Consider the following 27,209-nt stretch of genomic DNA (forward strand, 5'->3'; position numbering starts at 1 on the left):
ACTGACCGTCCAACAATGCAGCATTCCCTCAGTACTGACTCTCCAACAGTGCGGCACTCCCTCAGTATTCACCCTCTGACAGTGCAGCACTCCCTCAGTACTGACCCTCTGACAGTGCAGCACTCCCTCAGTACTGACTCTCCGACAGTGCGGCACTCCCTCAGTACTGACCCTGTGACAGTGTGGCACTCCCTCAGTACTGACCCTGTGACAGTGCGGCACTCCCTCAGTATTCACCCTGTGACAGTGCGGCACTCCCTCAGTATTCACCCTCTGACAGTGCAGCACTCCCTCAGTATTCACCCTCTGACAGTGCAGCACTCCCTCAGTACTGACCCTGTGACAGTGTGGCACTCCCTCAGTACTGACCCTCTGACAGTGCGGCACTCCCTCAGTACTGACCCTGTGACAGTGTGGCACTCCCTCAGTACTGACCCTCAGGCAGTGCAGCACTCCCTCAGTACTGACCCTCTGACAGTGCGGCACTCCCTCAGTACTGACCCTCTGACAGTGCGGCACTCCCTCAGTACTGACCCTCTGACAGTGCAGCACTCCCTCAGTACTGACCGTCTGACAGTGCAGCACTCCCTCAGTACTGACCCTCTGACAGTGCAGCACTCCCTCAGCACTGACCCTCTGACAGTGCAGCACTCCCTCAGTACTGACCCTCCGACAGTGCAGCACTCCCTCAGCACTGACCCTCTGACAGTGCAGCACTCCCTCAGCACTGACCCTCTGACAGTGCAGCACTCCCTCAGCACTGACCCTCTGACAGTGCAGCACTCCCTCAGCACTGACCCTCTGACAGTGCAGCACTCCCTCAGTACTGACCCTCTGACAGTGCAGCACTCCCTCAGTACTGACCCTCTGACAGTGCAGCACTCCCTCAGCACTGACCCTCTGACAGTGCAGCACTCCCTCAGTACTGACCCTCCGACAGTGCAGCACTCCCTCAGTACTGACCTTCTGACAGTGCAGCACTCCCTCAGTACTGACCCTCTGACAGTGCTGCACTCCCTCAGTACTGACCCTCTGACAGTGCAGCACACCTTCAGTACTGCCCTGCAGTGTCAGCCCAGGTTACTGAGCTCCAGCATGTAGTTAAGTTTAAAGATTGGTTTGGATCTGCAGCAGTAAGAATGCCACCAAATGAAGAAATATTCTTTGCGACACCCAGGACCAACATTGTAGATGTGTGTGTGACTCAAGTATCTTTTGTTAATTTCCGTCTGCGGGTCATTGCCTGCAGTTCGTGTGAACATCCTTCTCTCTTGAAACCACATCAAATCCCAAAGGGCTCCAGATACGTAAGGGGTCGGTGGGGATGGAGGGGGGGTTGTGGGTCTGGTTGTTTCGTTCAACACTGCGTCATAGTGGACTGGATTCTGGCACCCTCGGGAGTCCTGGCAGCTCTGAGCTGGTGGAACAACGCGTTCTGGCCAAGAGTTAGGGTTTGGGTTGGTGTTCGCTGCTGACTTGCTGAAACAGAACAATGAGGTTTCCCCAAGAGTTGAAAATTGGAGAGAGGAAGAGAGAGAGAGAAGGAGAGAGAGAGAGAAAAGAAAGAAAGAAAGAGATTTGGGAACAATCTGCTGATCGGTGACTTTAGGGATATCAGCTATACTGTCAGCAGCGACTGCACATGAGCTGATTCACCAAGCGGCAGCGCTGCTTTATGGAGTAAGAGCTGGAAGCAGTGAGTGTGGTGAAAAACTGGGGCCGGTGAGGTTTGATAGGCCCCTCATCCCTGAACAATGTAACACAGGAACAGGAGGAGGCCATTCAGCCCCTCAATCACCTTTATCCATTCAATCAGGAGGAGCAGAGATCACGGAACATCCCTTCTGATAGCTGGTCAATTTTGCACGTGGAATGTCTTAAATTGATCTTTACAGGAACCATTCAGCCAAAACAGTAAAAGGCCTCACACTAAAAACGCCATCTTTGTTCGACAGAAGGAAGCAAAGAAGCTTTAATCTGGAAATTCAGGGACGTTTGAGATCATTAGAGGTAATCGAATGTACCAGGGTAGCAGCCAGGGGGAGGGATTGGTCCATGATATAATTAAAGAGTCTGAGTAACTTTCATATTACTCGAGGCATGTGGAGCAGAGCTGAAAATAACAACTGTCAGAGGGAGCGGATCTCTCTCTTGGCTTTTTTGACTGCAGATACTAACTCATTAATCTATCATAAATTACAGAGAATTACTCAGTATTTACAGCACAGAAACAGGCCATTCAGCCCATCCTGTCCCGTGCTGGTGTTTACGCTCCACATGAGCCTCCTCCCGCCCCTCTTCATCTCAGCCTATCATGCGTATCCTTCTATTCCTTTCTCCCTCGTGTGTTTATCCAGCTTCCCCCTTAAACCTATCCATAGGATTCACCTCAACCTCTCCCCGTGGGAGCGAGTTCCACATTCTCATCACTCTCTGGCTGGAGAAGTTTCTCCTGAATTCCCCATTGGATTTATAACCATCTTATATTGACGGCTCCCTGGGAAACATCTTCTCCAATCAAACCCTTTCATACTTTTAGAAAACCTCTATCAAGCCTCCCCTTGCCTCTCTCTTCCAAATCTGTTTACTAACTTTTTCAGTTTTTCCTGGTGGCTATCAGCCTCTCAGTTCTGGTATTGTACCTGCAAACTCTTTACTTGCCTCTTTACCAGGTCCTCGATATCCTATTTGAAATATGGAGACCAGGACTGTGCACACTGCTCCTAGTGTGGTCAAGCCAAGGTGTGGTGGCGTAAATGTAACATAAACTTCCCTGCTTTTCAATTCTGTTCCTCCAGAATTGAACCCCGGGATATTTGCAATCCCCTGTTCTCTCAGCTCTTGAGATCACTTTACCTTTACAAGCCTGAGCTTAAAGTTATCCAGTGCCAGCTGGTTTCGTTTGATCTGAACACCCATTGGCCTTCGTTAGCCCCAAACCTCGTGCACAGTTGGAATCCTTCTCAATAACCTGTCTGCTTTTGACTCTTAACCTAGTCCATATGAAGATTAATGCTGTTCTCTATTGGCAACTGGTCAAAAAACCACCAGTCTTTTCCTCCCCTCCCCTCCCCTGTCCTGGCCCAGACTGGCAAAAGCCCAGAATTCCAACAGAGCGCGGGCTCTATAACTCTGTCAGTGGCGCATTTGCAAGTCCATATAACCATGAAGTTAATTCATCACCCTCACTCGTTCCTCGAACAGGCTGCAAGGATATGTTTTCCTTCAGCAGGCACACAACGCTTTTACACTTCAGCAGCGCATGATGAAATCCAAGGATCAGCCTGTACAGTTTCGAGGGCTGTTACCGCACAGCATTACCTCATGTCTGACCCTCCCCGGGCAACTAAAACAATATTACCCCCTCCTCTCCCCCGCAGGATTCCACAGCAAGCCTGCTGGACACAGACACCCAGTCTGACTGGCAAGGATGTCTTCTTTAGTGAAGCGATTGTGCAGTGGGTGCCGAGCGGGCGAGATACAAGACCAACATTTCTCAATCTGACCATCACACTTCCATCGCCGACATTTCTTAAAGTGCCTTCCACAGTAAAATCAATTTGCAACACGTGGGCAGAGGTGGTGTGATCATTCGGCCTGTCTTTAGCTGCCCTGATATCCTTCTTAATGATTATTTGATGTAAGGAGGAGGCCATTCAGCCCCTCGAATTTTTCCACCATTCAATGAGATCATGACTCTTAGCTGCCTTGCTTCCATAGCCCTTCACACCCTCACCCATACAGGACACCAAGGTGCTGGTGAAGGTGCAAATGAAGAGTTTGTAAGTACAATACCAGAACGGAGGTGTTAATAAGTACTGGGAAAAACTGAAAAAGTTAGTAAGCGGAACTGGATCGATCTAGTTAATTCTTGAATTTGGGCCCCCAGTCTTGACAACTATTTTGGTGGGGGTGGGGGTGAGTTCCAGATTTCCACTCCCGTGAGTGTGAAGTGCTTCCTGGTATCATCCCGAATGGTCTGGCTCTAATCTCGAGGTTCTTCCACTTTGGTCTAGACTCTCCAATCAATCAGAAGGAATAGTTTCTCTCTAACTGCCCGATCAAACTCTCTAATCATCTTAAACACCTTCATTAGATCATCCCTCAATCTTCTGAACTCAAGGGCGTATGAGCCTAGTCCGAGCAACCTGTCCGCATAATTTAACCCTCGGAGGCCCGGATTTTATGGGGAGAATACGTTTCTTCGATATCATCCAACTTCCACTTGACCAGATTTACTGAGTTCAATTTTACACTTTCCAATAGTGGGACTTGAACTCACGGCAATGGGTTCCTGGCAGGACCACGACAATATCATGTCCTGAGTCTCACTAACTTCTGGGGAAAATCAACACGTGAATCCTGCCTCTGGAGGATGGCTATTTGGGTAGGAGGAAGGTTCTGAGAAGATTACAACGCCAATGTGGCAACGTCATTTGTGACAAGACCAACGAAGACCAAAGGGAAAGGGAAGAAATAGCAAATGTTGGAGTGTGTGGGGGTGGGGGGGTCAAAGACGCAGATGGAGGGGGGATGGGCGGTGTTTGGACTTTTCTGACAGAAGGAATTGGGCAGTAAGGTTTTGGGGAAAGGACTCCCAGAGAGGAGAGGTATCGTGGCTCAAGGAGCAACCAACCATCTTCGAGCGGAACGAGTGGGAAGAACGAATTAAGCGGGTGTTGAGGAAGCAGAGGGTGGAGAGTGGAAAACACCTGGAGGAGAGTGGAAAACACCTGGAGGAGAGTGGAAAACACCTGGAGGAGAGTGGAAAACATCTGGAGGAGACTATCAGCCCAAGATAGAGCAATGATTTTAAAGTAAGGAGAGGGTTCCTGAAATTGGAGTTTTGGGACTCCGGAAACTAGTCAAACTTGTCAAGGGTATGGTGATGGGGCTTCATATGAGCAAGGGTGTGTGGATCAGGGAGTGTGTATTTTGGGATGTGTGTGTGTGTGTGTTCAGGTGCATTAGTGGATGGCTGAGATTGGGGGATGGAGTTCAAATTGTATCTCATGCAAAAGACCAATAGGCTGGGGATGAGAGCCTTCAGTTACGTGGGTAGACTGAAGAGGCCTGGACTGTTCTCCTCAGAGAAGAGAAGCTGGAGAGGAGTTTTGATCGAGATGTCCAAAATCATGAGGAGTCTGGGCAGAAGAGATAGGGAGAGACTGTTCCCATTGGAGGAAGGATCGAGAAGCAAAGGGCACAGAGTTGTGGTGAATTGTAAAAGAAGCAGTGGCAACACGAGGTAAAACCTTTGTCATGCAGCGAGTGGTTAGGGTCTGGGACGCGCTGCCTGAGTTTGTGGTGGAGGCAGGTTCAATTGAGGCTTTCCAAGGGAATTGGATAATGATCGGAAGAGAAAAGATTTTCATGGCTATGGGAAAGTCTGGTGGAGTGGAGGTAGCTGAGTTGCTCTTGCAGAGAGTCCACAGAGACACAATGGGCCGAATGGCCTCCTTCTGTGCTGAAGCCATTCTAATGGTTCTCGAGTAATAAAGACAATCAACTTGGCAACCACTCACCACCAGGAACCGAAGCCTCTCTACATTAATTCTCCACATGATTTCAATCCTTCTCTCACTCCTAGAATAGGTTATACATCATTCAGTCTTTCAACCTTATCCTGAGCTAATACAATATCCTGTACGGGTTCATTATTTCCCTCAACCATCAGAAATAAAAAGGCAAAGTTGTATTATAGCCGTGTGCTAAATGGAGCCAATCGCCATCATGTTATCATTTTATAGTTTATGGGATGGGTTCCTCCACAGTTCATCTTTCCCAGGGGTTAGTGACAAATAACAGGTTTCCCAGAATGATGACTCGCGCTGATGTGACAGGGAAGCCACAGGATGGAGTCGGTGGAAATTCTACTTCGTATCATGGGAACAAATGCAGAATGTTCACACAGACCTTTCAGAAAACAGCAGCTGCCTCTTACATTCCGTGGACCCACTTATTATAAACCACGAAAAAGTGTAATTCTGACTGAGATCCAGACAAGTGTAAACTGTTCCCAGACCCATCCCCACCTCTATACTTAAAAGAAAGATTTGCATTTCTATAGCGCCTTTCACAACCTCAGGACGTCCCAAGATGCTTCATGCCCAAAGAAGTGCTGTTGAAGAGCAGTCCCTGTTGTGAGGTAGGAAACCTGGTAGTCAGTTTGCGCACAGGAAGATCCAACAATCAGCAATGTGGCGATGACCAGATAATCTGATTTTTGGTGATATTGTCTTGAGGGATAAATATCAGCCAGGATACTGGGATCTTTCATGTCCACTTGAGAGCAGCAGATGGCACCTTGGCTTAACATCTCATCTGAAAGATAGCGCTTCTGATCGTGTAGCATCTCCTCAGTCTGAACTCAAGTCTCTGAAGTTGGACTTGAACCCACAACCTTCTGGCTCAGAGGTGAGCATGCTACCCACTGAGCCACACTCCAGTGATAGCACAGCTGTTTGTTATTTGGCCGTCTAATTCACACCCAATTGCTGAAACTCGCCATCCTGACTTGGAAATATATCTCCGTTCCTTCACTGTCGCTGGGTCAAAATCCTAGGACTCCCTCCCTAACAGCACCGTGGGTGTACCTACACCACATGGACTGCAGCAGCTCAAGAAGGCAGCTCACCACCACCTTCTCAAGGGGCAATTAGGGATGGGCAATAAATGCTGGAGTAGCCAGCGGTGCCCACATCCTATGAAAGAATAAAAAAAATGCCCCACTCTCACATGTGGCAGCTTGACACCCCTGAAGGCTGGAGAAGTTTACTTAACATCTTGTTCCAGCTTGGATTGTTTCAATATAGATGCATAGAGATAGTTTGAAATGACAGTGAGGTGGAGCTGTCACTCCATCGACCATGGTCGCCATGGTTCCCTGCACCTCTCCCTTTCCCAGACACCTCTAGCCGGACCCACCTGTTGAACTGATAGATGTCTTCGATGTTGCAGAATAAGGTGTTCACTTCATCTGGCTTCAGAGGCAGTTCTCCACAGTCGATGATACAGCCCAGGTAATCCTACAGACACAACAATGCTGGGTGAGTGAAACCATTTATATTGTAACAATGCAAACAGAAGGCAACACAACACACGAAGTAGTGATTCAGGGTGTACCAGCCTCTGTACTAATGTGGCGCTTTAGTGTATCAGGCCGTATGGTGAGATGATTGATGAATTAAACTGTTTTTTTGGAATTGTTGGTAAAAAAATATATTTTGGCCAGGACACTGGGGAGAACTCCCCAGCTCTACTTTGAAATAGTCACTGTGGAATCTTTACATTCAACCTGAAAGGGACAGACAGGGCCTCGGTTTAACATCTCATCTGAAAGATGGCACCCCGGACACTGCAGCACTCCCTCAGTACCGCACCAGGAGTGTCATCCGAGATTTTGTGCTCGAGTTTCTGCAGTGTGGCTTGAACCCTCAAATCTTCCAAATCAGTGAGGGTTTCAGCAAGTTAGACCCATGTCACACCTCCCAGAAATACTCCGAGATGCTCGCCCTGTGATGAAATTAATTGTTATGCGGGTGAACTTGGTAATTAGTTCCGCATAACAGAGCCTACACATAGTAATCAGATGAATGGCCGGTTAATTTGTGGTGTTGGCTGAGGGAGGAATGTTCTTCAAAATGTTTTATGGAACCTTCAACATTTGCTTACAGAACCATCAGGACAGGCCCTGGATTAATATCTCCTCTGAGGGATGGATCTCCAACAATTCAGCACACTCAGTGCTGCACTGAGGACTCAATGGCAGTGTTTTATAAAGACAACTAGTGCGTCCATTGAGTGTTGACTCTTTGGTGTTCAGCTGGAGACCAGACAAGGTGATACATAGGAGCACCAATCAGTCCACGGGCCCTCGGGGTGGTTTCCCGATCTGCTGATGTACACCCTGCCTCTGTTAGATCACCAATCACTGATTCCAGCCACTCCAGGTCATTCAGAACCAAACCCACGCCTTAGCCAGAAGGCCGTAGGTTCAATTCCCACTCCAGCCAGCTAGGCTGCTCTCAGTGTGCAAGGCCGAGGGAGTGCTGCATTGTGGGGGGGGTGCTGTGTTTATTGACATCTTTCAGAGGAGATTTAAACTGAAACCCCATCCTATTCTTTCCAATGGATGTAAAATCCAAAGACCCTCTGCAAAACCAGTAGGGCGTTCTCTCAACTGTCTGACAAACATCCCCCCTTAACCAAAAACCCTACACAGGTTGACTGGCCATTCATCTGATTTGGTATTTGAGGGAAAGTGCGGTGAAATATTGGACCAGTGTTTGTTTGTGGCTACATTTCATTGGGTATGAAACACTTTGGGAAGTCCTAGGACATGGGGCCAGGGTTTTCCCACCCTGCTCGCCGTGGGGAATCGGCAACCCAGCCAAAATTCCATTGACTTTCGGCAGGAACCGGACAATCCTGGTGATGGGCGGGGCCAGAAAATCCCGCCCATGGGAAAGCAGGATAGAGACGCGCTCTCTTTCCTTAGTAGGAACCGACAACATAAATCTGGCAGCAACCACCTCAACCTGCGGTTTAACCATCAGTTGCAGATGGAGCGAGTGTCCACAAGGAGGAATGAGGAACGGCAAGAAGTGCTGGGAGTACCTCTCGCCCACCTGCTCAACCTGTAATGTAAAAGCCGCCTTTAAATCCACGGGTCAGGGTCAGGTCTGAGTCTGGGGTCCCAAAGATGGAAAAGACATCATCTCTTTACACCGCTGAGTTCAGACATCGCGGCAGCGGTGGTTAAGCCTGTGCAGTGCTCGCAACTCGCTGCACAGATTAAATATCTCGCATGCCTTAGCAAGCAAAATGAAACATCGAATGGAATTCAAACCATCTGTTTCAAGTGCTGACTTCTCCATTGTTTGGTCGGGTGTAGAATTTGGCAAATTCTTATCGTTATCAATGCTCCAGTCAGACGAGCTGTGCTGATAAAAGCACTCTGGGTTCCCTCACTACAAACTGTGCTTTGTATCTGGGCAAATTCGGTAACCCTGATCTTAGCAGGCACTTACTACGTTACAGCTAACACTCTCTTCCGTTCAGCTCCAGCATGGTTAAGAGAAGTGAACAGCGTGTGTGTCAGTGGTTAAGGCGCTGCTCAGGATAGCCCTGAGCTCGACATTACCGGTTTTGTGTTGACCTTTCATGTGTTAATTAAGGCCTCATCAGGATGCTCATTACATTAATAGGGCTCTTACTAAAGCTAAACCAAGCGCTGGCGTTCATTTCTGGAGGGGTAGACTTGCAAAGCAATGAAGTGACATTAAACTTGCATCAAACCTTAGTTAGGCCACACTTGGGGGTAACAGGCACAATTCTGGTCTCCAATATTACAAAAAGGATATTGAGGCATTGCAGAAAGTGCAAAAAGAGCTTTACGAGGATGATACCCAAACTGAGGAGTTATACCTATCAGGAGAGACTGAACCAGCCCCTGGAAAGTGAAGAGTGAGGCGTGACCTGATAGAGGTCTTTAAGATTAAGAAAGGGTTTGATAGGATCAGGAGAAAATGTTTCCGCTGTGGGGGAGAACAGAACTCGGGACCACAAATATAATATAATGATGAACCCAATCGGGAATTCAGGAGAAACCCCTTTACCCAGAGAGTGGGGAGAATGTGGAACTCACTCCCACCGGGAGTGGTTGAGGTGAATCGCATGGATACATTGAAGGGGAAGCTGGGTAAACACACGAAGGAGAAAGGGATAGAAGGATGTACCATAGGGTGAGATGACGAGGGGTCGGAGGAGACTCATGTGGAGCAGAAACACCAGCACGGAGCAGATGGGCTGAATGGCCTGTTTCTGTGCTGTAAACTCTAAAGGAGGAATTGATGGTAGTTTTCCCCTCCTTTTGTCTCAAGTACCCAACTAAATCAGGAATCATTCACTTCAAAGGGTCAATTAGACCAACATAAAGCTCCTCCAATCAGACTCGGGGAAGTAGAATGGCTAACGTGCCTGTGCTAGAGTCTGGTGACCTTCGAAACGATCTACGTAGACTAAAGAGAATTGTCTGTGTTTGCCGCTCTCCCACTCTCTATTCCTTGTCGAACTTTGTAACGACTACACAACATGTCCTTTGGGAAATGGTGATTTTTCTCACATCTCGTGAGAAGATTTTTTTTTTTTTTCCTCTTGTTTGAAAGGCAATTCTCCCACATTCGAAACCAATCTGTGCTCTGACTCTCGCTGGCTCATTCCACACAGCGATAGCCTCAGGGGTTAGGGGTCAAAAGCAGCTGTGTTAAAACAAGGCTCCGTCCGCATCAACAGAACCGCTTCCTGTTCAGAAGGTCGAATGCCTTTCCACACTAACCCAGCAAGGGTTGAAATAGTTTCTGCCAAGATGAGTCAGAGGCGCATCGTTAAATACTCTTCACGATTGTTATAAAACCATGTTAAACACATTTGAAAGGCTAGCAATCCATTTTGGTGGCTGAGAAACAAGTCATGAATTTTGAAAACCACGGCAATTAACTGCCCAGTGCTATCTGTAGAGCATCTTAAATACTGTATTTATGTCCTGCACATTATCATTATGACATGGAGGAATAGCTGGAACATGGGACACAATACTCAGGCTGGCAATGATCGGGGGGAACGTCGATTGAGGATTTTAGACCATAGGAACGTACGAATTAGGAGCAGGAGTGGGCCATTTGGCCCCTCGAGCCTGTTCTGTTATTCAATAAGATTGTGACTGATCTGACTGTGACCTCAATGCCACTTTTCGCCTACCCCACCCCGATAACCTCTGACTGCCTTGTAAGTCAAGATTCTATCTACGTCTGCCATAAAGTATTCGAAGTCTCTGCTTCCACTGCCTTCTGAGAGAGTTCCAAAGACTCACGACCCTCTGAGAGAGAAAAATTCTTCTCATCTCCATCTTAAATGGGAGACCCCTTATTTTTAAACTGTGTGCCCTCGTTCTAGTCTCTTCCACAAGGGGAAACATCCTCTTAGAATCCACCCTGTCAAGTCCCCATCAGGGTCTTTAAGTTTCAATAAGGTCACGTCTCATTTTTTTAATATTCATTCACTAGTTGCCCTTGAGAAGGTGGTGGTGAGCTGCCTTCTTGAACCGCTGCAGTCCATGTGGTGTAGGTACACCCACAGTGCTGCTAGGTTCCAGGATTTTGACCCAGCAACAGTGAAGGAACAGCAATATATTTCCAAGTCAGGATGGTGAGTGACTTGGAGGGAAATTTCCAGGTGATGGTGTTCCCATCTATCTGCTGCCCTTGTCCTTCTAGATGGCAGTGTTCGTGGGTTTGGAAGGTGCTGTCGAAGGAGCCTTGGTGAGTTGCTGCAGTGCATCTTGTAGATGGTACACACACTGCTGCTACTGCGCATCGGTGGTGGAGGGAGTGAATGTTTGTGGATGTGGGGCCAATCAAAGGCTGCTTTGTCTTGGACAGTATCAAGCTTTTTGAGTGTTGTGGGAGCTGTACTCATCCAGGCAAGTGGGGAGTATTCCATCACAGTCCTGACTTGTGCCTTGTAGATGGTGGACAGGCTTTGGGGAGTCAGGAGGTGAGTTACTCACTGCAGGATTCCTAGCCTCTGACCTGCTCTTGTAGCCACAGTATTTATATGGCTAGTCCAGTTCAGTTTCTGGTCAGTGGTAACCCCCAGGATGTTGATAGTGGGGGATTCAGTGATGGTAACGCCACTGATCGTCAAGGGGTGATGGTTGGATTCCCACTTGTTGGAGATGGTCATTGCCTGGCATTTGTGTGGCGCGAATGTTACTTGCCACTTGTCAGCCCAAGTCTGGATATTGTCCAGGTCTTGCTGCATTTGGACATGGACTGCTTCAGTATCTGAGGAGTTGCGAATGGTGCTGAACATTGTGCAATCATCAGCAAACAACCCCATTTCTGACCTTATGATGGAAGGAAGGTCATTGATGAAGCAGCTGAAGATGGTTGGGCTGAGGTCACTACCCTGAGGAACTCCTGCAGTGATGTCCTGGGACTGAGATGACTGACCTCCAACAACCACAACCATCTTCCTTTGTGCTCGGTATGACTCCAACCAGCGGAGAGTTTTCCCCCTGATTCCCATTGACTCCAGTTTTGCTAGGGCTCTTTGATGCCACATTCGGTCAAATGCTGCCTTGATGTCAAGGGCAGTCATTCTCACCTCACCTCGGGAGTTCGGCTCTTTTGTCCATGTTTGAACCAAGGCTGTAATGAGGTCAGGAGCTGAGTGGCCCTGGTGGAACCCAAACTGGGCGTCGGTGAGCAGGTTATTGCTAAGCAAGTGCTGCTTGATAGCACTGTTGATGACCCCTTCTGTCAATTTACTGATGATCGAGGGTAGATTGATGGGTTGGTAATTTGCCGGGTTGGATTTGTCCTGGTTTTTGTGTACAGGACATACCTGGGCAATTTTCCACATAGCCGGGTAGCTGCCAGTGTTGTAGCTGTACTGGAACAGCTTGGCTAGGGGCGCAGCAAGTTCTGGAGTACAAGTCTTCAGTACTATTGATGGAATATTGTCAGGGCCCATAGCCTTGGCAGCATCCAGTGCCTTCAGCCGTTTCTTGATATCACGTGGAGCGAATTGAATTGGTTGGAGACTATTATTTCTGATGCTGGGGACCTCCGGAGGAGGCTGAGATGGATCATCCACTCGGCACTTCTGGCTGAGGATTGTAGCAAGTGCTTCAGCCTTATCTTTTGCACCGATGTGCTGGGTTCCTCCATCATTGAGGATGGGGATATCTGTGGAGCCTCCTCCTCCAGTGAGTTGTTTAATTGTCCACCACCATTCACGACTGGATGTGGCAGGGCTGAGCTGAGAGATCTGATCCTTTGGTTTTGGGATCTCTTCACTCTTCTAAACACCAGTGGATACAGGCCCAGCCTGTCCATCCCTTCCTCAGAAGATAACCCCCTCTCATTCCGGGTATCAGTTGAGTGAACCCTCCCTGAACTGCTTCTAATGCATTAATATCCTTTCATAAATAAGGAGACCAAAACTGTACACAGTATTTCAGATGTGGTCTCACCTACGTCCTGGAGAACTATAGCAAAACTACTTTTATATTCCACTCCCCTTATAACAAACAACAACATTCCATTTGCCTTCCTCATCCTCTGCTGGACTTGCATATTAACTTTTTGTGATTCATGTACCAGGACACCCAGATCCCTCTGTACCTCAGAGTCCTGCAATCTCTCTCCGTTTAAATAACACTTTGCTTTTCTATTCTTCCTGTCAAAGTGGAAAAGATCATTTTTTCCCACATCATACTCCACCTGCTAAACGTTTTCCCACTCACATAACCCGTCTGTACCCCTCTGCAGGCTTCTTATGTCCTCTTCACAACTTAACTCTCCTCCCTATCTTTGTGTTATGAGGGCAGAGTTCATTAGCAGAGCTGTGACAATGGATGGGAGTTTGTCTTGGCTGCACTTGTGGATCTGAAGCACTCCTCGGAAACATTCTTTGAGGAGATTAACTGGATGGTCAGATCCATGATGGTGTAGACCATGGGGTGTGGGTGGGCATTTGTGGGAGGAGTGCGATTGACGGATATTCCCTGGGTCCTTATATTTAAATAAATCAGGGGAGCAGCAATGTCTGGTTTACAGCCAATTTGGCCATTTTACAGAATATGATTGACTTTTGTTAAAGAAGTTTTAATTCAATTGAAGTATTTTACTTTCTCTTAATCATTACAAAGGAAATAAGAAATAGGAGCAGGAGTAGACCATTCGGCCCATCGAGCCTGCTCCGCCATTCAATACGATCATGGCTGATCTTGGGCTTCAACTCCATTATCCCGCCCGCTCTCCATATCCCTTAATTCCTTGAGAGACCAAAAGTCCATCTATCCCAGCCTTAAATGCACTCAATTAATCCATAACACAACCCTGTCCCCACCAAGATGGTTTTGAAGGGGATATAAATATATCTAAAAAATCTCCAAAGTCTCAATGAGTAAAGACAGTGGTTTTTTTTAAACTTGCCTTTCAGATCGAGACCCTCATTATAGAAACTGTCAGAGTTTTTCCTGCCATGATTTCAAATGGGATGAAAATCAGGATGTCTCGCTACAGGGAAACTGGTCCAAAGTTCCAGTTTTGTGTCCCCGGAACAAATTGAAAATCTTTGTTTTAACAAAGGGTTAGGCGACCCTCAAGGCTGCCCCTCTCAATCTTCTACAGAGCATGGGGTAAAGGTTAGAGGAAGCGCTCAAAGTGTGACACAGAGATTTACTGCCCACAGAATTCACCAAAACAAAAAGGGGCAATTGAGATGAAAGTGGCGTAAGGATCTTAGGATGAATTTTCATCCATCATGAAGATAAAACTCCTCTGAATCTCGCCATGGTCGAAGATTTATTCTGCACACTGTATATACCACTATTGTAGAGCAGTTTCAACCTCTGCACACACACCAACTTCTCCCTAAACGTGACATCGGAAGCTGAAAACTCCAAATAGGAAAGAAGGAAAACTTGTATTGATGTAACAACTTTCGCCAGCTCAGGACACTTGAGAGCAGGTCACAATTTGTGTACACAGAAAGCTCCCAGAAACAACAATGTGATCAATGATCAGATCATCTGTTTTAGTAAAATCTGGTTGAGGGACAAGTGTTGGCTAGGACACTGGGGGGGATATAACATCTCATCTGAAAGATGGAACCTCCGACAGTGTGGCTTTCCCTCAGTGCTGCACAGGGAATGTCAGCTCATGTCTCTGGTGTGGAACTCTGAACCCATAACCTCCTGGATGAGGTTACCCACTGATAGAGGCACTGCAGAAAGAGCAAACGTGTGTAACGCACATCGCAATAATACCAATCAAATTTGGTGCATTGTTGACGTGGCGTGACTAGATGCGTGCTTAGTGAGCACACCTTTACAATCCATACTTTCATTATCCTGGGCTTGAGTTACTATACTGTGACATTTTAAATCCTGAATCAACTATCAAACTCCTGAATACTTGACATTAGAGTTCTGAATGGATTCCAGACCTCAAAATCCTAGATCTAACAGTCGTTTCCTGCAGTTATTGAACTATAAAGCCGGCCAAGTCCTTGAGAAATATCCCACTGATTTCCTCAAACAGGGACTATGTGCAATGAGTAACAGACCAGGGCAGTAATTAATAAGAGCTCTTCAGTGCCTGCACTGGCTCCCTAATCGTAAGGGAACTATAAATGTTGCTTAATTGCAGGGGTTGCATTAGATGAGAAAACCCTATTAAAGGGATTCACTACTGCACACGTTATAATTAACACAAGGCAATGTCCCTTCACTCAGAGTCAGGGGAAACAGTGACATTTCTGTAAAATCGGTTAGCTCCTTGCTTTTAAAAAGAATCTCGAGCTATTCCAATTAACTTCACAATTCTGCCTCAGTCTCAAGTTACCCTCAGCCCCAGAGTCGGAGGAGAGTCTGTGTAAATCATACATTTCCAGTCAGGATCACACTGGGAGGGGTGATAGTCAGGGACAACCTTGACTGTGGCTTGCCTTTTGTGCCCTTAATGTTTCACATCCAGTCAGCTCGATTTTCTACATCAATCAAGTGTTAATATTTTTGAATCCAATACCAAGTCTCCTCCAATCTCATTCCATAGAATGGGGTTAGAATCATAGAAGCACACGGCGCAGGAGGCCATTCGGCCCATCACGCTTGTGCTGGCTCTTTGAAAGAGCTATCCAATTAGTCATACTCATAGAGTCAGAGTTATACAGTGCTGAAACAGGCCTTTCAGCCCATCACTCCCCGAGCTCCTCCCCCAAAGCCCTGTTAATTTTTCATTCAAGTATTTATCCAATTTCCTTTTGAAAGTTGCTACCAAATCTGCTTTCAGGTAGCGCATTCCAGATCACAACAACACGTTGTGTGAAAATATTCTTCCTCGTCTCTCTACTCATCATTTCGCCAATCACCTTAAATTGGTGTACCTCTAGTCACCAACTGGCCTGCCCCTGGAAACACTTTCTCCTTATTTACTCTGTCAAAGCTCCTTATAATTCTGAACACCTCAATAAAATCTCCCCTTAACCTTCTCTGCTCGAAGGAGAACAATCCCAGTTTCTCCAGTCTCTCTGTGTGAACTGAAGTCCCTCATCCCTGGTCCCATTCTGGTAAATCTCCCTCCGCACCGTCTCCAAGGCCTTGACATCCTTCCTAAAGTGCAGGGGGCTAGAGTTGGACACTATACTCCATGTGTTTTTCTTGACAATTATCCTAAAACAAAAAATTCTCAGAGGTTTTTCTAATATGTTCTCCTTTTCTGTGTGATGATGGCTGTGTTTATTGTCTATTCTTAGTTGCCTGAGAAAATGGTGGTGTCCCTGCTAACAATTGCTAGGCCACATTAGAGCATATTAAGAATTAAACATATAGTGGGGCACAGGTGGTGGTGGTGAAGGGGCAGGCTCCCCTCTCTGAGGGAACTATTGGACCAGTTGGGTTTTTATGACAATCCATCAACTTTCATTCTCCTCTTTTCTGATGCTAACTCACAAATTACCAGGCTTACTGAACCTGGTTTCATAAATCACCTTGGTGGTCACCCAACTCCACCCAGTCAAGTAAGGACTGCTTCTCCTGCTCCATCAGCTTGGCCCAGCTGCTAGGGCTCATCTTTGAGTTAAAAGCTCAAGAATTCAAGGCCCACTTTAGCACACGGTCTAGGCTTGAGGCCTCAGTGCAACACTGAGGGAGTGCAGCATTGTCACTGCTGCTGTCTTCTGGATGAGTCATCCAACCAAGACCCCATCTGCTTCCTTAGAGGGACACAAAGTGTCCTGTGTCATTATTTGGAAAGTTCTCCCATTGTCCTGGCCAACATTTATCCCTCAATTGACATCTCTAAAATCAGAGAATCTGGTTGGTTATCTCATCGCTGCTTGTGGGAGCTTGTTGTGGACAGTATAGTTTCCGACTTCATAACAGTGACTCCATTTCAAAAGTACTTAATTGTCTATAAAACATTTTGGAACGTCCTGCGTATGTGAAGGGTTAGGGTTAATATCTTGGTCAGGTATGTGGATGTTAGTTAGTAGAAACGGTTATAAAGAAAGACTTGCAGTTATATAGCACCTTTCACAAACATCTCAAAGTGCCTTCCAGCCAATGACGTGTTTTTGAAGTGTAGTCATTGTTGTCATGCAGGAAATGCAGCAACCAATTTGCGCACAGCAAGCTCCCATGAACAGCAACGTGATAATGACTCACGCGATACGCAATGTGATATTGACCAGATAATCAGTTTTTGTGACGTTGATTGAGGGATAAATATTGGCCCAAGAAAATTCCTGGATCTCCTGGCCTGGTTTTGATAACCTGGGGGTAAGGGGGAGGGATTGCCCAGAATATTTCTTCCCGCAATTGGCCCTGTTTTTCCTTTTGCCCCCTCACGGGAGGCTATTGGTTGCAGGAGTGGGGAAGGTGCCGGGGTTGGGGGGGGGGGGGGGGTGATGTGGGAGGGAGAAGTGTTTAGTCATCATGAGCGTGGGACAACTGCTATCCTCCTGCCTGCCAGTCTGCTCAGTAAGTGTCGCATTGGTTGAGCCCCAACGCCAAACTGCACCGCCTTACCTCTACGATACTCTTCAAATCCCTAACATACGCCTGTTCGGTTTCAATGATTTCCTTCACTACTCTATCCACGTGCGAGAGCTTGGCCAGTGGCTCTTTGGGTTTGGATGTCACAGAAGGGCAGGTGGCATTTTGGCACTTGGTCCTCGGAGCTCTCTCCATCACGTGGCCATTGGCTTCAATCCCCAGGTTCTCAGCCCTTCCATTCATCTCATCAGGCAGAGCCTTCATATGGCTGACCGGCGTCAAGTCTAGGCTGATATCACTTCCATGCTGCGGCGGGTAGTTTAGGCCACTGGTGCTGGACACCAGAGCCCCACTGCTCCCAAACGAACTGTGACTGTCCTGCAGCGAGGCCGAGGAGGTAGAGGAGCTGAGGCTGACGGGGCGGTCACTGTCCGAGCACACGGTGTTGACCGACGTGCAGCTTCCCGAGATCGGGTCAGTGGACATCCCATCAACAACGGCTGACATCAGGCTGAGAGACGAGGCCGAACAAGGTCTGGAGGAAACTACAAAAAGGAAGAAGGCAGAATTAGGAGCACAATAAAGCACAGAACGTGAAGAGGCCATTCAGCTCAACAGGCAATCTAACCAAATCGAAGCAACACAACATAATATGCATTTGATCAGATAACCTTTGCCCTCCCTTCATCTTTGGCTCCAGTGCCAATCACACATGTGCCATGATATCCAACAGAGAGTTTGATTATTGCAGTATGGAACCCACATGCCAGTTTCCAACCAATTATCTATCCAACTCCTTTCTTGGAAGAGTTAATAGGGCATCGGTTTTGAAACCCCTTTCACACATCCACTATTCTGACTTCCCCGTTGCTTTCTACATGACAATGCTTCAGCCAGAGTTGACTTGCCAGCCAACCGTCACCTTTTCCTCCTGTAGCACAAATTGTTGTGAGTGTTTGAAATTTGGCATTCTTGCATTTGTCCTGATGAGTGCAGGATGGAAAGCTTTGGTAACATGTCTCGCTTTTCAGCAAGATTCATATTCCAAGCCACTTCTTCTAAAATTCCTTAGCAAAGAATCAATACATCCCTCCCACAAACTACAGTGCCCAGGGGCAGCAGGAAGGCCATTCAGCCCCTCGAGCCTGTTCCGTCATCCAATTAGTTCACGGCTGATTGGTATCTTAATTCCGTTTACCCGTCTATGCTCCATGTCCCTTACCCAGCAAAAATCTATCGATCTCAATCTTGAAATTTTCAGTTGAACTCTTTAGCCTCAGGAATCCTGCGATACTGGTCAGTTTCAAACCTCGTGGCAGACACATCAACCGCTGCAGAGGTCCTTGTTATTTTACTAACTTTAACAGAATAAAACAGTAGGCAGAGAATTCTGATACAATCCTTTTAAAGCAGTTTTTCACTGCTGCTGCGAGGCACATTTCACTCTGACCAGGACTTGAAAATATTCGTTTTACATCAAAATTACAAGTCATTCACCCAACCGCTCAGTACAGTGTTTATACTTCACACGGGCCATAATTCAGCCTATTTCATCTCAATCTATCAGCACCATCTTTCTATTCCTTCCTCCCTTGTGTACTTATCTCGCTTCCCCTTAAATGTGTCACACTTAACTGAATGCAGTTACAAAATTTGATCTATCGCAATCATCCAACGCGAGGCGTTCAACGAGGGGTTTGATGTTCGGAGGCAGAGTCACGGGGCACGGGGGTGGTTCTCCAACGGGCATTGTCGGTGGGCGACTGTGGGCACAGCTTCTGAAAGTATCAGTTTAAACGCTGTCACTGTAATCGCACTCCGTTTCTCAGTAACTGGAGAAGAATAAGAACTGATCTTTTTTTTTAAATTCATTCACGGGGATGTGGGCATCGCTGGCTGGGCCAGCATTTATTGCCCATCTCTAATTGCCCTTGAGAAGGTGGTGGTGAGCTGCCTTCTCGAACCCCTGCGGTCCCTGAAGCGTAGGCACATCCACAGTGCTGTTAGGGAGTGAGCTCCAGGATTTTAACCCCTACTGAAACTTATAAAACTCTGAGGGGGGCTTGACAAGGTGGATGCTGAGAGGATGTTTCTCCTCATAGGGGGAATCTAGAACTAGTGGGGGTGGGGGGTCACAGTTTCAAAATAAGGGGTCTCCACATTTAAGACGAAGATGAGAAATTTCTTATCTTGTAGGGTCATACGTGTTAATAGAGCCTAAGCCAATTGGTGAAGCCAAAACCAAGATACAGAGCCTTTCTTTATTGAGGGAGTTTATTGACTTGTTCACTCTCCCAGCTCTCCTCCCACTCAACCCAGTGTTCCAGCTATCCCCTATTTATATGTGCTCAAAGACCATTAGAATCCATTACCTGTTTCTCTTAACCTTAACAATGTAATTAACATTACCAAACCTTAACAATGTAATTGACAAGAGATTAACAGTTAGTCTGTGGAATTGGCTTCTCCCAGAGAGCAGTGGAGGCTGGGTCATTGAATATGTTCAAACTCTTTCGAGTTACCAACAGTCACAGATTGCAACTCTTTCGAGTACAATCACAGTTCTTGGTTTTCCGGGAGTGGGACATGAACCCACATCCCACTGATTCAAAGGCGAGGGTGCTATGAACTGAGCCACAGCTGACACCTCAAAAATTGGTCCCCAGATAAGGGACGTATCAGATATTAAACTGATAAGAACAGATACTACACTTGATCTTAGCCAAAAGGCCGAGAAGCGATGAATATATTCAAGGCGGAGTTAGACAGATTTTTGATCAACAAGGGAGTTAAGGGTTACAGGGGACAGGCAGGAAAATGGAGTTAAGGCCACAATCAGATCAGCCATGATCTTATTGAATGGCGGAGCAGGCTCAATGGGCCAAATGGCCTACTCCTGTTTCTTATGATCTTATAATCCCCTCAGAGCCTCCCACCTAAGTTTTTGTTCAATTTTTTGTTCTTTCAATACTGCCATAAAGCCGACATAGAACAGTTCAACATTCAAGATCTTCTCACGGCCTGTATAGCAAAAGGATCTGGAGACACTGGGGAAGGTGATTTTTTTTCCTTTGTGAGGTTGATACCAGGATTGAGAGGTTATAACTGTCAGGGAAAGACTGAACAAGCTGGGGCCCTTTTCTCTAGGAAAGAGAAGGCCGAAGGATGACCTGAAAGAGGCCTTTAAAATGATTAAATGATTTGATAGAGCAGACGTAGACAAGATGGTACCACTTGTGGTGGAGGCCAGAACTGGGAGCCATAAACTTAAGGTGGTCACTACTAAATCCAATAAGGAATTCAGAAGAAACCTCTTTACCCAGAGAGTGGTGAGAATGTGGAACTCGCTCCCACAGTGAGTGGTTGAGGTGAATAGTATAGATACATTTAAATGGGAAGAGCTGGATGAACTCGAGGGAGAAAAGAATAGGAGATGCTGATAGGGCGAGATGAAGCAGGATGGGAGGAGGCTCATGTGGAGAATGAAGACTGGCATGGGATTAGTTGGGCCAATTGGCCTGTTTCTGTGCTGTCATTTTCATGTGGTTTCATGAAGTGTCTCAATACAAAAATAGGGTTCCAGAGGAAAAACAGAAATAGAGGAGCCCAGAGCCCATTTTCCAGGAAGATCCAATAGAGTTTCTTCAACAAAGAATAATCCTTCCACCCGGCGCTCTGTCTCATCCTTTGAATCTTACACTTCAGCCCGAGCTTCTTTTGCCAGTTCAATCTCACGCTGACCGAGGAGATCAGAATCCATGAACCAACCAGCAATACTCTCAGACAATTAGCATCCGATGTGTATCCATGGCCATCGTCAACACGTGTCCAGCAAAGTTTAACCTCTGACCCTAATGCCACGTGCCCTAGGCTCCTAAACCTTGGCAACTCGGCCCCATTCAGTTGTGTCTTTCTCACTCGCTGCTTGGTCCTGTTTGAGTGACTGGGGTCTGGAGGTTTGGAAGAAGCTGTTCTTAGAGATGCTGTGTCATTAATGGAAAAACCTCACATCAGAACGCTAAAACCTTTCATTGTCCATCGATTGGTGAATGATTCTGAACTTTTGGCCTTCCACCTACCAAACAAGTGTGCAAACTGTTCCAGAAGGTCATCGGCAAGATAAAACCTAATTAAACGCCTTCTGAAAATCACATCGATGACACCGTTGGTCTTCCTCCAGCCACCAGCTCAATGACCTTGTCCAGAAACTCCATTTTTGTTAGTTGGGCAGAACCTATCATTCACAAAACAAATCGACTCTCCCAAACCAATTAACACTTTCCCAATTGCCAATTTATTCTGTCCTCAATCGTGGATTCCAGTAACTTAGCTACTTATGGCGTGAAATTCATTGTTTCCTTTTTGGTTACTTGGGCTGTCCCTTCCTCCTCTTCTTCTGGAATTATGTATCTCACCACGGAGTCGGAATGTCATAGCTCAAGACCCACTCTAGATGCCTGAGCACAAAATCTAGGCTGACACTCCCAGCATGGTACTGGGGGAATGCTGCACAGTCAGAGGTGCTGTCTCTCAGATGAGATGTTAAACTGAAGCCTCATCTGCTCTCTCAGGTGAACAGACAGAGATGAGGAGAATTCTTTCCCTCAGGAGGGTTGTGCGACCCTGGAATTCTCTCCCTCCGAGGGTGGAGGAGGCGGGGTCATTGAATATTTTTAAGGCAGAGGTAGATAGATTCTTGTTAGGCAAGAGAATCAAAAGTTATCGGGGTTAGATGGGAATGTGGAATTCGAAACACAAAGAGATCAGCCATGATCTTACTGAATGGTGGAGCATGCTCGAGGGGCCGAATGGCCTACTTCTGCTCCTATTCCGTGTGTTTGTATGTAAAAGGTCTCACAGCCACTATTTCAAAGATGAGCAGGGGAGTTCTCCCCAGTGTCCTTCAACCAGCATCACTAAAAATAGAAGAACTGGTCATTATTGCTCCTATTGGGATCTTGCTGTGCGCACGTCGGCTGCTGTGTTTCCCACATCACGACAGTGACTGCACTTCAAAGCTTAAAGCGCCCTGGGGGCCCTCCTGAGACTGTGAAAGGCGCAATCTAAATGCAGGGCAGCCTTCTAATAGGCATGGATAGGGTTAAAAGAGCCCAGACAGTTTTACAAAGCTCACCCAAAACTAACCAGACTGTGTAAAACAAGTCACATATCACAGAATACAAAAGTGTCTGTAACACGCTGATTCCATTCAGACACAGCTGGCCAATGACCCCCAGTCTGCCCTGTTGATACCCCCCACAGCCCCTTAAACAAAACCACTCAAGATTCCTCACTCTCCACCCTCCCTCCCTCCCCTCACCCCCCGGACAAACCTTCCCTCCCTCTGTGAGGCGTTCCGACTTACCAACCTTTCTCATTCCTCACTGCGACAGCAATGCTCGCAGGACATTTCCAAACTCCAGCAAGATTTCCTCTCTCGGCAAGGGGGTGGAAACATAAGCTTTTTTCCTGTCTGCCTGTGTCTCTGACCGGCTCCTGCCCCATTCATTGTCAGCAGCCAGACAACTTTCGCTAGCCCACGAGAAAGCAGGACTGCTGAACCCGATTACACTTTCCCCTTGCCTAACCAATACCGTTCAAGGTATTTGGAGCACGTCTTTATAATCCCAGCCTCTTTAGAGAGATTCCTGCTTTCGGCTTAGAGAGAGAAAGGGAAAAAAAAAACCCTCGATTCCGAGACTTTACTGAGTCAACTGGACTCAGAGCGGAGCCACAATCCAAGTCAGGGCTTCAATCTCACCTCGTGCACGCATTTTGCTGGAGCTTTCTAAGTGGTACTTAGGAGGAGGCTGTGCTCGTTCAGGGAGGGCATTAAACATCTCATTCCGGGACGATTGTACTGGGCTCCTCCTTTGTATCCCAGGCAATTTTTGTCAACAACCATCACTAAAGAGCACGCCTGGTCATTTTGCCTCACTGCTCTCCGCGGGAGCTTGCTGTGCACAAACCGGGGTTGCCGCGCCTCTCCCTCTACAACAGCGACCGCGTTTCAAGGGTACCTGGAAAAGCTCAGCAGGTCTGACAGCATCTGCGGAGGTCAGTCAGGACCTTTGTTCAGAATCTCAGCTGGAAGACTGCACCTCCAACCCTGCAGCACTCCCTCAGTCCTGTACTGAGAGTGCCAGCCTAGATTTCCTGTTCATGTTTCCAGAATGGGGCTTGAACCCGCAAACCTCAGACCCAGAGGCGAAAGGGCTGTCCACTGAGCCAACAGGCGCTGGGAGACCTGTCTCCAACTATCCTCAATAGCTACCGTAAATGTCGGTGTAGAAGTCGACCTTCGAAGCCCCAAAAAATCCCTCCAAATATGGGGTCAACTTATACGGCGAGTATAAAAGTGAACCGCTGGTGTGGGTGGTCACCATCTTTGACGTTCGCCACGCGGGTCTGCTGTGTGTGGGTGCGTCTTAAACTCCTGCGCATCTCCACATACAGTCCCTATCGCCCGCTCGATCCCTGTGCACACTTATAAGGTGCTGGTAAGTAAAACTTCAATTTGTGAGGTGAAAGTTTGAGGCTGACGACTAATGAGAGAATAGCATGTTATGGTTGGGAAAGGGGGGAATCAACTTATACTCAAGTATATTTGAAAACATGATTTATGGGGCTGAAAAATGGGGTTGTCTTATATGCCAGGTCGACTTATATGCTGTGATATATGGTACATGTTTTATCTCCCGCCTTTATCAATAGAGAAAGATCTCAGACGTTTCACCGATGTTGAGAATACTCCCGTGCTCATTAACGTGAAAGATTGGACAGGCACTGTCAGTCTATGGAAGGTCTCAGTGTAGGATCTCCCCAAAGCCTGTCCACCATCCTCAAGGTACAAGTCAGGAGTGTGATGGAATACTCCCCACTTGCCTGGATGAGTGCAGCTCCAACAACACTCAAGAAGCTTGACACCGTCCAGGACAAAGCAGCCCCGCTTGATTGGCACCCCATCCACAAACATTCACTCCCTCCACCACCGACGCGCAGTAGCAGCAGTGTGTGTACCATCTACAAGATGCACTGCAGCAACTCACCAAGGCTCCTTAGACAGCACCTTCCAAACCCATGACCTTTACCATCTAGAAGGGCAAGGGCAAGAGATAAATGGGAACACCACCACCTGCAAGTTCCCCTCCAAGCCCCTCACCATCCTGACTTGGAAATATATCGCCGTTCCTTCACTGTCGCTGGGTCAAAATCCTGGAACTCCCTCCCTAACAGCACTGTGGGTGTACCTACACCACATGGACTGCAGCAGTTCAAGAAGGCGGCTCACCACCACCTTCTCAAGGGGCAATTAGGGATGGGCAATAAATGCTGGCCCAGCCAGTGACACCCATATCCCGTGAACGAATAAATTAAAAATAAGACCAATACCTTGCTCTTGATAACTGCATTTTCCAGCGAAAGATCCTGATTTAAAGGGCGACTATTCCACCTTCTTTCCAAGAGGATCGAGACCAACCTCCTCCTCTATTGTGCTCCACTGGAGATTTGCTAAGAGCACAGGCCAGGTAATCAAAGCAGGAACCATCAGCACCCACCACGAGACATGTTTCCCAGCCAAAGCACCGAGGGAACCTGGAACTTTAGCTAAGCACAATTTTCTGGTGTTTCCAGGGTCCACCTCCCAAGGCACAGGGGCCTAGACCTTTCACAGGGCTGCCCCACACCCCTGCCGTAACTTCACCGTAACTGCAACGGAAACCCATCTCCCAGGCATTAGTGGCATTTCAGTTGCACTGCCAGTCAGTGGAAGCAGACCGGAGGGAATTCGGAAGCCGTGACTCTTATTTTCCCTGTCTTGCAAGGAGGTAATTGAGTGACCACCTCTGGGATTCAAGTCCCCAGAGATACCCGACCCTCGGTGACTTATTTACCAGCAACTGGGAATGATTAAAAGATAGTAATCTAATCAAGGCGTTCCAATCTAATCGTCTACAATGTTCATTTTAACCCTTGGGGTTTGAATTATGGCCTATTAAAGTACTAATTCATAATGACAGTCACATCTTTTAATTTACCACAAGCAGACCTCCTGTGGCAACGCTCACAGTCAGTTGACAAACACAATGTTTCAGGGCAAGAGTCCTTTTGATAAACTGTGATGCAACGCAGAAACTAAGAGCCAGACTTACTGGAAGCACATGTCATACGTGCAGTGCTTTATCTAAATAGTGTCATAATCCTGCAAGTTTGATAAACCCCTGTTGTGTTGCAGCAGCAACTTAATATTTATTGAAACATCTCATATGCTTAAGGGGGATTGACAGGGGGGAATCTAGAAGACAATCACAGTCCCGAAATAAGGAATCTGCTGTCCTACACGGAGATGAGGAGGAATTTCTTCACTCAGCAAGACTGCGAATCTCCACCCCAGAGAGCAGTGGGTGCTCACTTGTTGAGCATAGTCAAGGCTGAGACCGCTAGGGGTTTATGGGCACTTGAGGATAGGGCCAGAGTGGGAGAGCTGAGCTGGAAGATCAGTCAATGATCTAATTGAACAGCAGAGCAGGGTCAAAGGGCCGAACAGCCTCTTCCTGCTCCTACTTCTGATCATCTTTCCCTGCAAATTGACCTCGGTTTTTAAGCTGGGCTTCTTGCTGTTCCCAGGAGATCACCTGATCTCGTGTGGGGCGGGGGAGGGTAGATACAAAAGGCACCAGAACTGTTTTGGGGGCTCTGGATGGACTGGGGGAAGTTGGGAGTCGGGTGGGCAGGGAGGTGGGGAGGTGCGGGGGCTTTACTGTCTGTTATTATCCACATGAAAGGCCCAAACCAGGCCACTGGTTCACTGATTGTTGACCAACTGGTCCCTCTGTTTCGAGCTTAAGCAGTTTTGCTGTTGAGTTGATATTGCAGCAAGCAAATGGTTAATGATGCACCATTACCCTGCACAGTTTGTATTACAGCTTGGCCTGGCCAAATCCCAGTCAGTCCATGAGACCACAGGTTAGCTAATCCTCCCCTCCTGACTGAGAGTCTTCAATAAACATCGGTCGCGAATTAAAACCCTGGTCATAACATTGCCGGAATGACGTATAAATGATTCATTTATAACTCACACTCCTGAGTTTGTAATAGCTGCAGCCCACTGAATCCATTCTCTTAAACATCAATTTAAGGAGCATGAGGAGGGTCAAAGTGGGAGCCTGGGAACTTGGCAAACTCCTTCCAATTCCTCAGACTAGATCAGCCTCCCACCGAGTAGACTCAGGACCTCAGTGGTGGGATTAAAGGCAGTGACTCCAGTCCATTGCAGCCCCCTCAACTATCTGCTTCCAAACAGCCAGGTCTTATAGCAAAGCCCAGTCCAGATGGACTCAATATGCTCCAGACACAGAGGCTGCAGAGTCGGAGAGGAACAGGAAAACACTGAGGCCGAACAGGAAGACAAGACGGTATCTCTGCCTCACACTGTAACCTTGTTCATAGCCGAGACTTTACACTGTGTTAAAACCAGTCGGACTCCGAACAAGACCCCAGTGAGGTGCCATCTGTTGATATAGCCCGTGAGCAGTATCAGGATTCAGGGTCATGAACAGCTCGCCCCCTGACCTCACCCATTCCTAACAAGACAAACTCCCAATCCAAGCTGAGCTTTCGTTGTCATCTCACTCATGTTTGA

The 27,209-nt window shown here is 47.3% G+C and overlaps 1 protein-coding gene and 1 pseudogene across 1 annotated transcript in view; both read right to left on the reverse strand.

The window, feature by feature from the left end:
• Positions 1-27,209, reverse strand: part of LOC144671305 (uncharacterized) — a 164,842-nt gene that overhangs the window by 76,730 nt on the left and 60,903 nt on the right. The window contains exons 3-4 of the mRNA XM_078533116.1: positions 17,600-18,111; positions 6,928-7,028 (exon numbers count right to left, since the gene is read on the reverse strand). Of these exons, the coding sequence (XP_078389242.1) occupies positions 6,928-7,028; positions 17,600-18,111 (613 nt within the window). The remainder of the gene's footprint in view (positions 1-6,927; positions 7,029-17,599; positions 18,112-27,209) is intronic.
• On the reverse strand, positions 20,191-20,308 carry LOC144671511 (U2 spliceosomal RNA; annotated as a pseudogene).

The sequence above is a fragment of the Cetorhinus maximus genome, chromosome 32, assembly GCF_964194155.1.
Source record: "Cetorhinus maximus chromosome 32, sCetMax3.hap1.1, whole genome shotgun sequence".
NCBI classification, from domain to species: domain Eukaryota; kingdom Metazoa; phylum Chordata; class Chondrichthyes; order Lamniformes; family Cetorhinidae; genus Cetorhinus; species Cetorhinus maximus.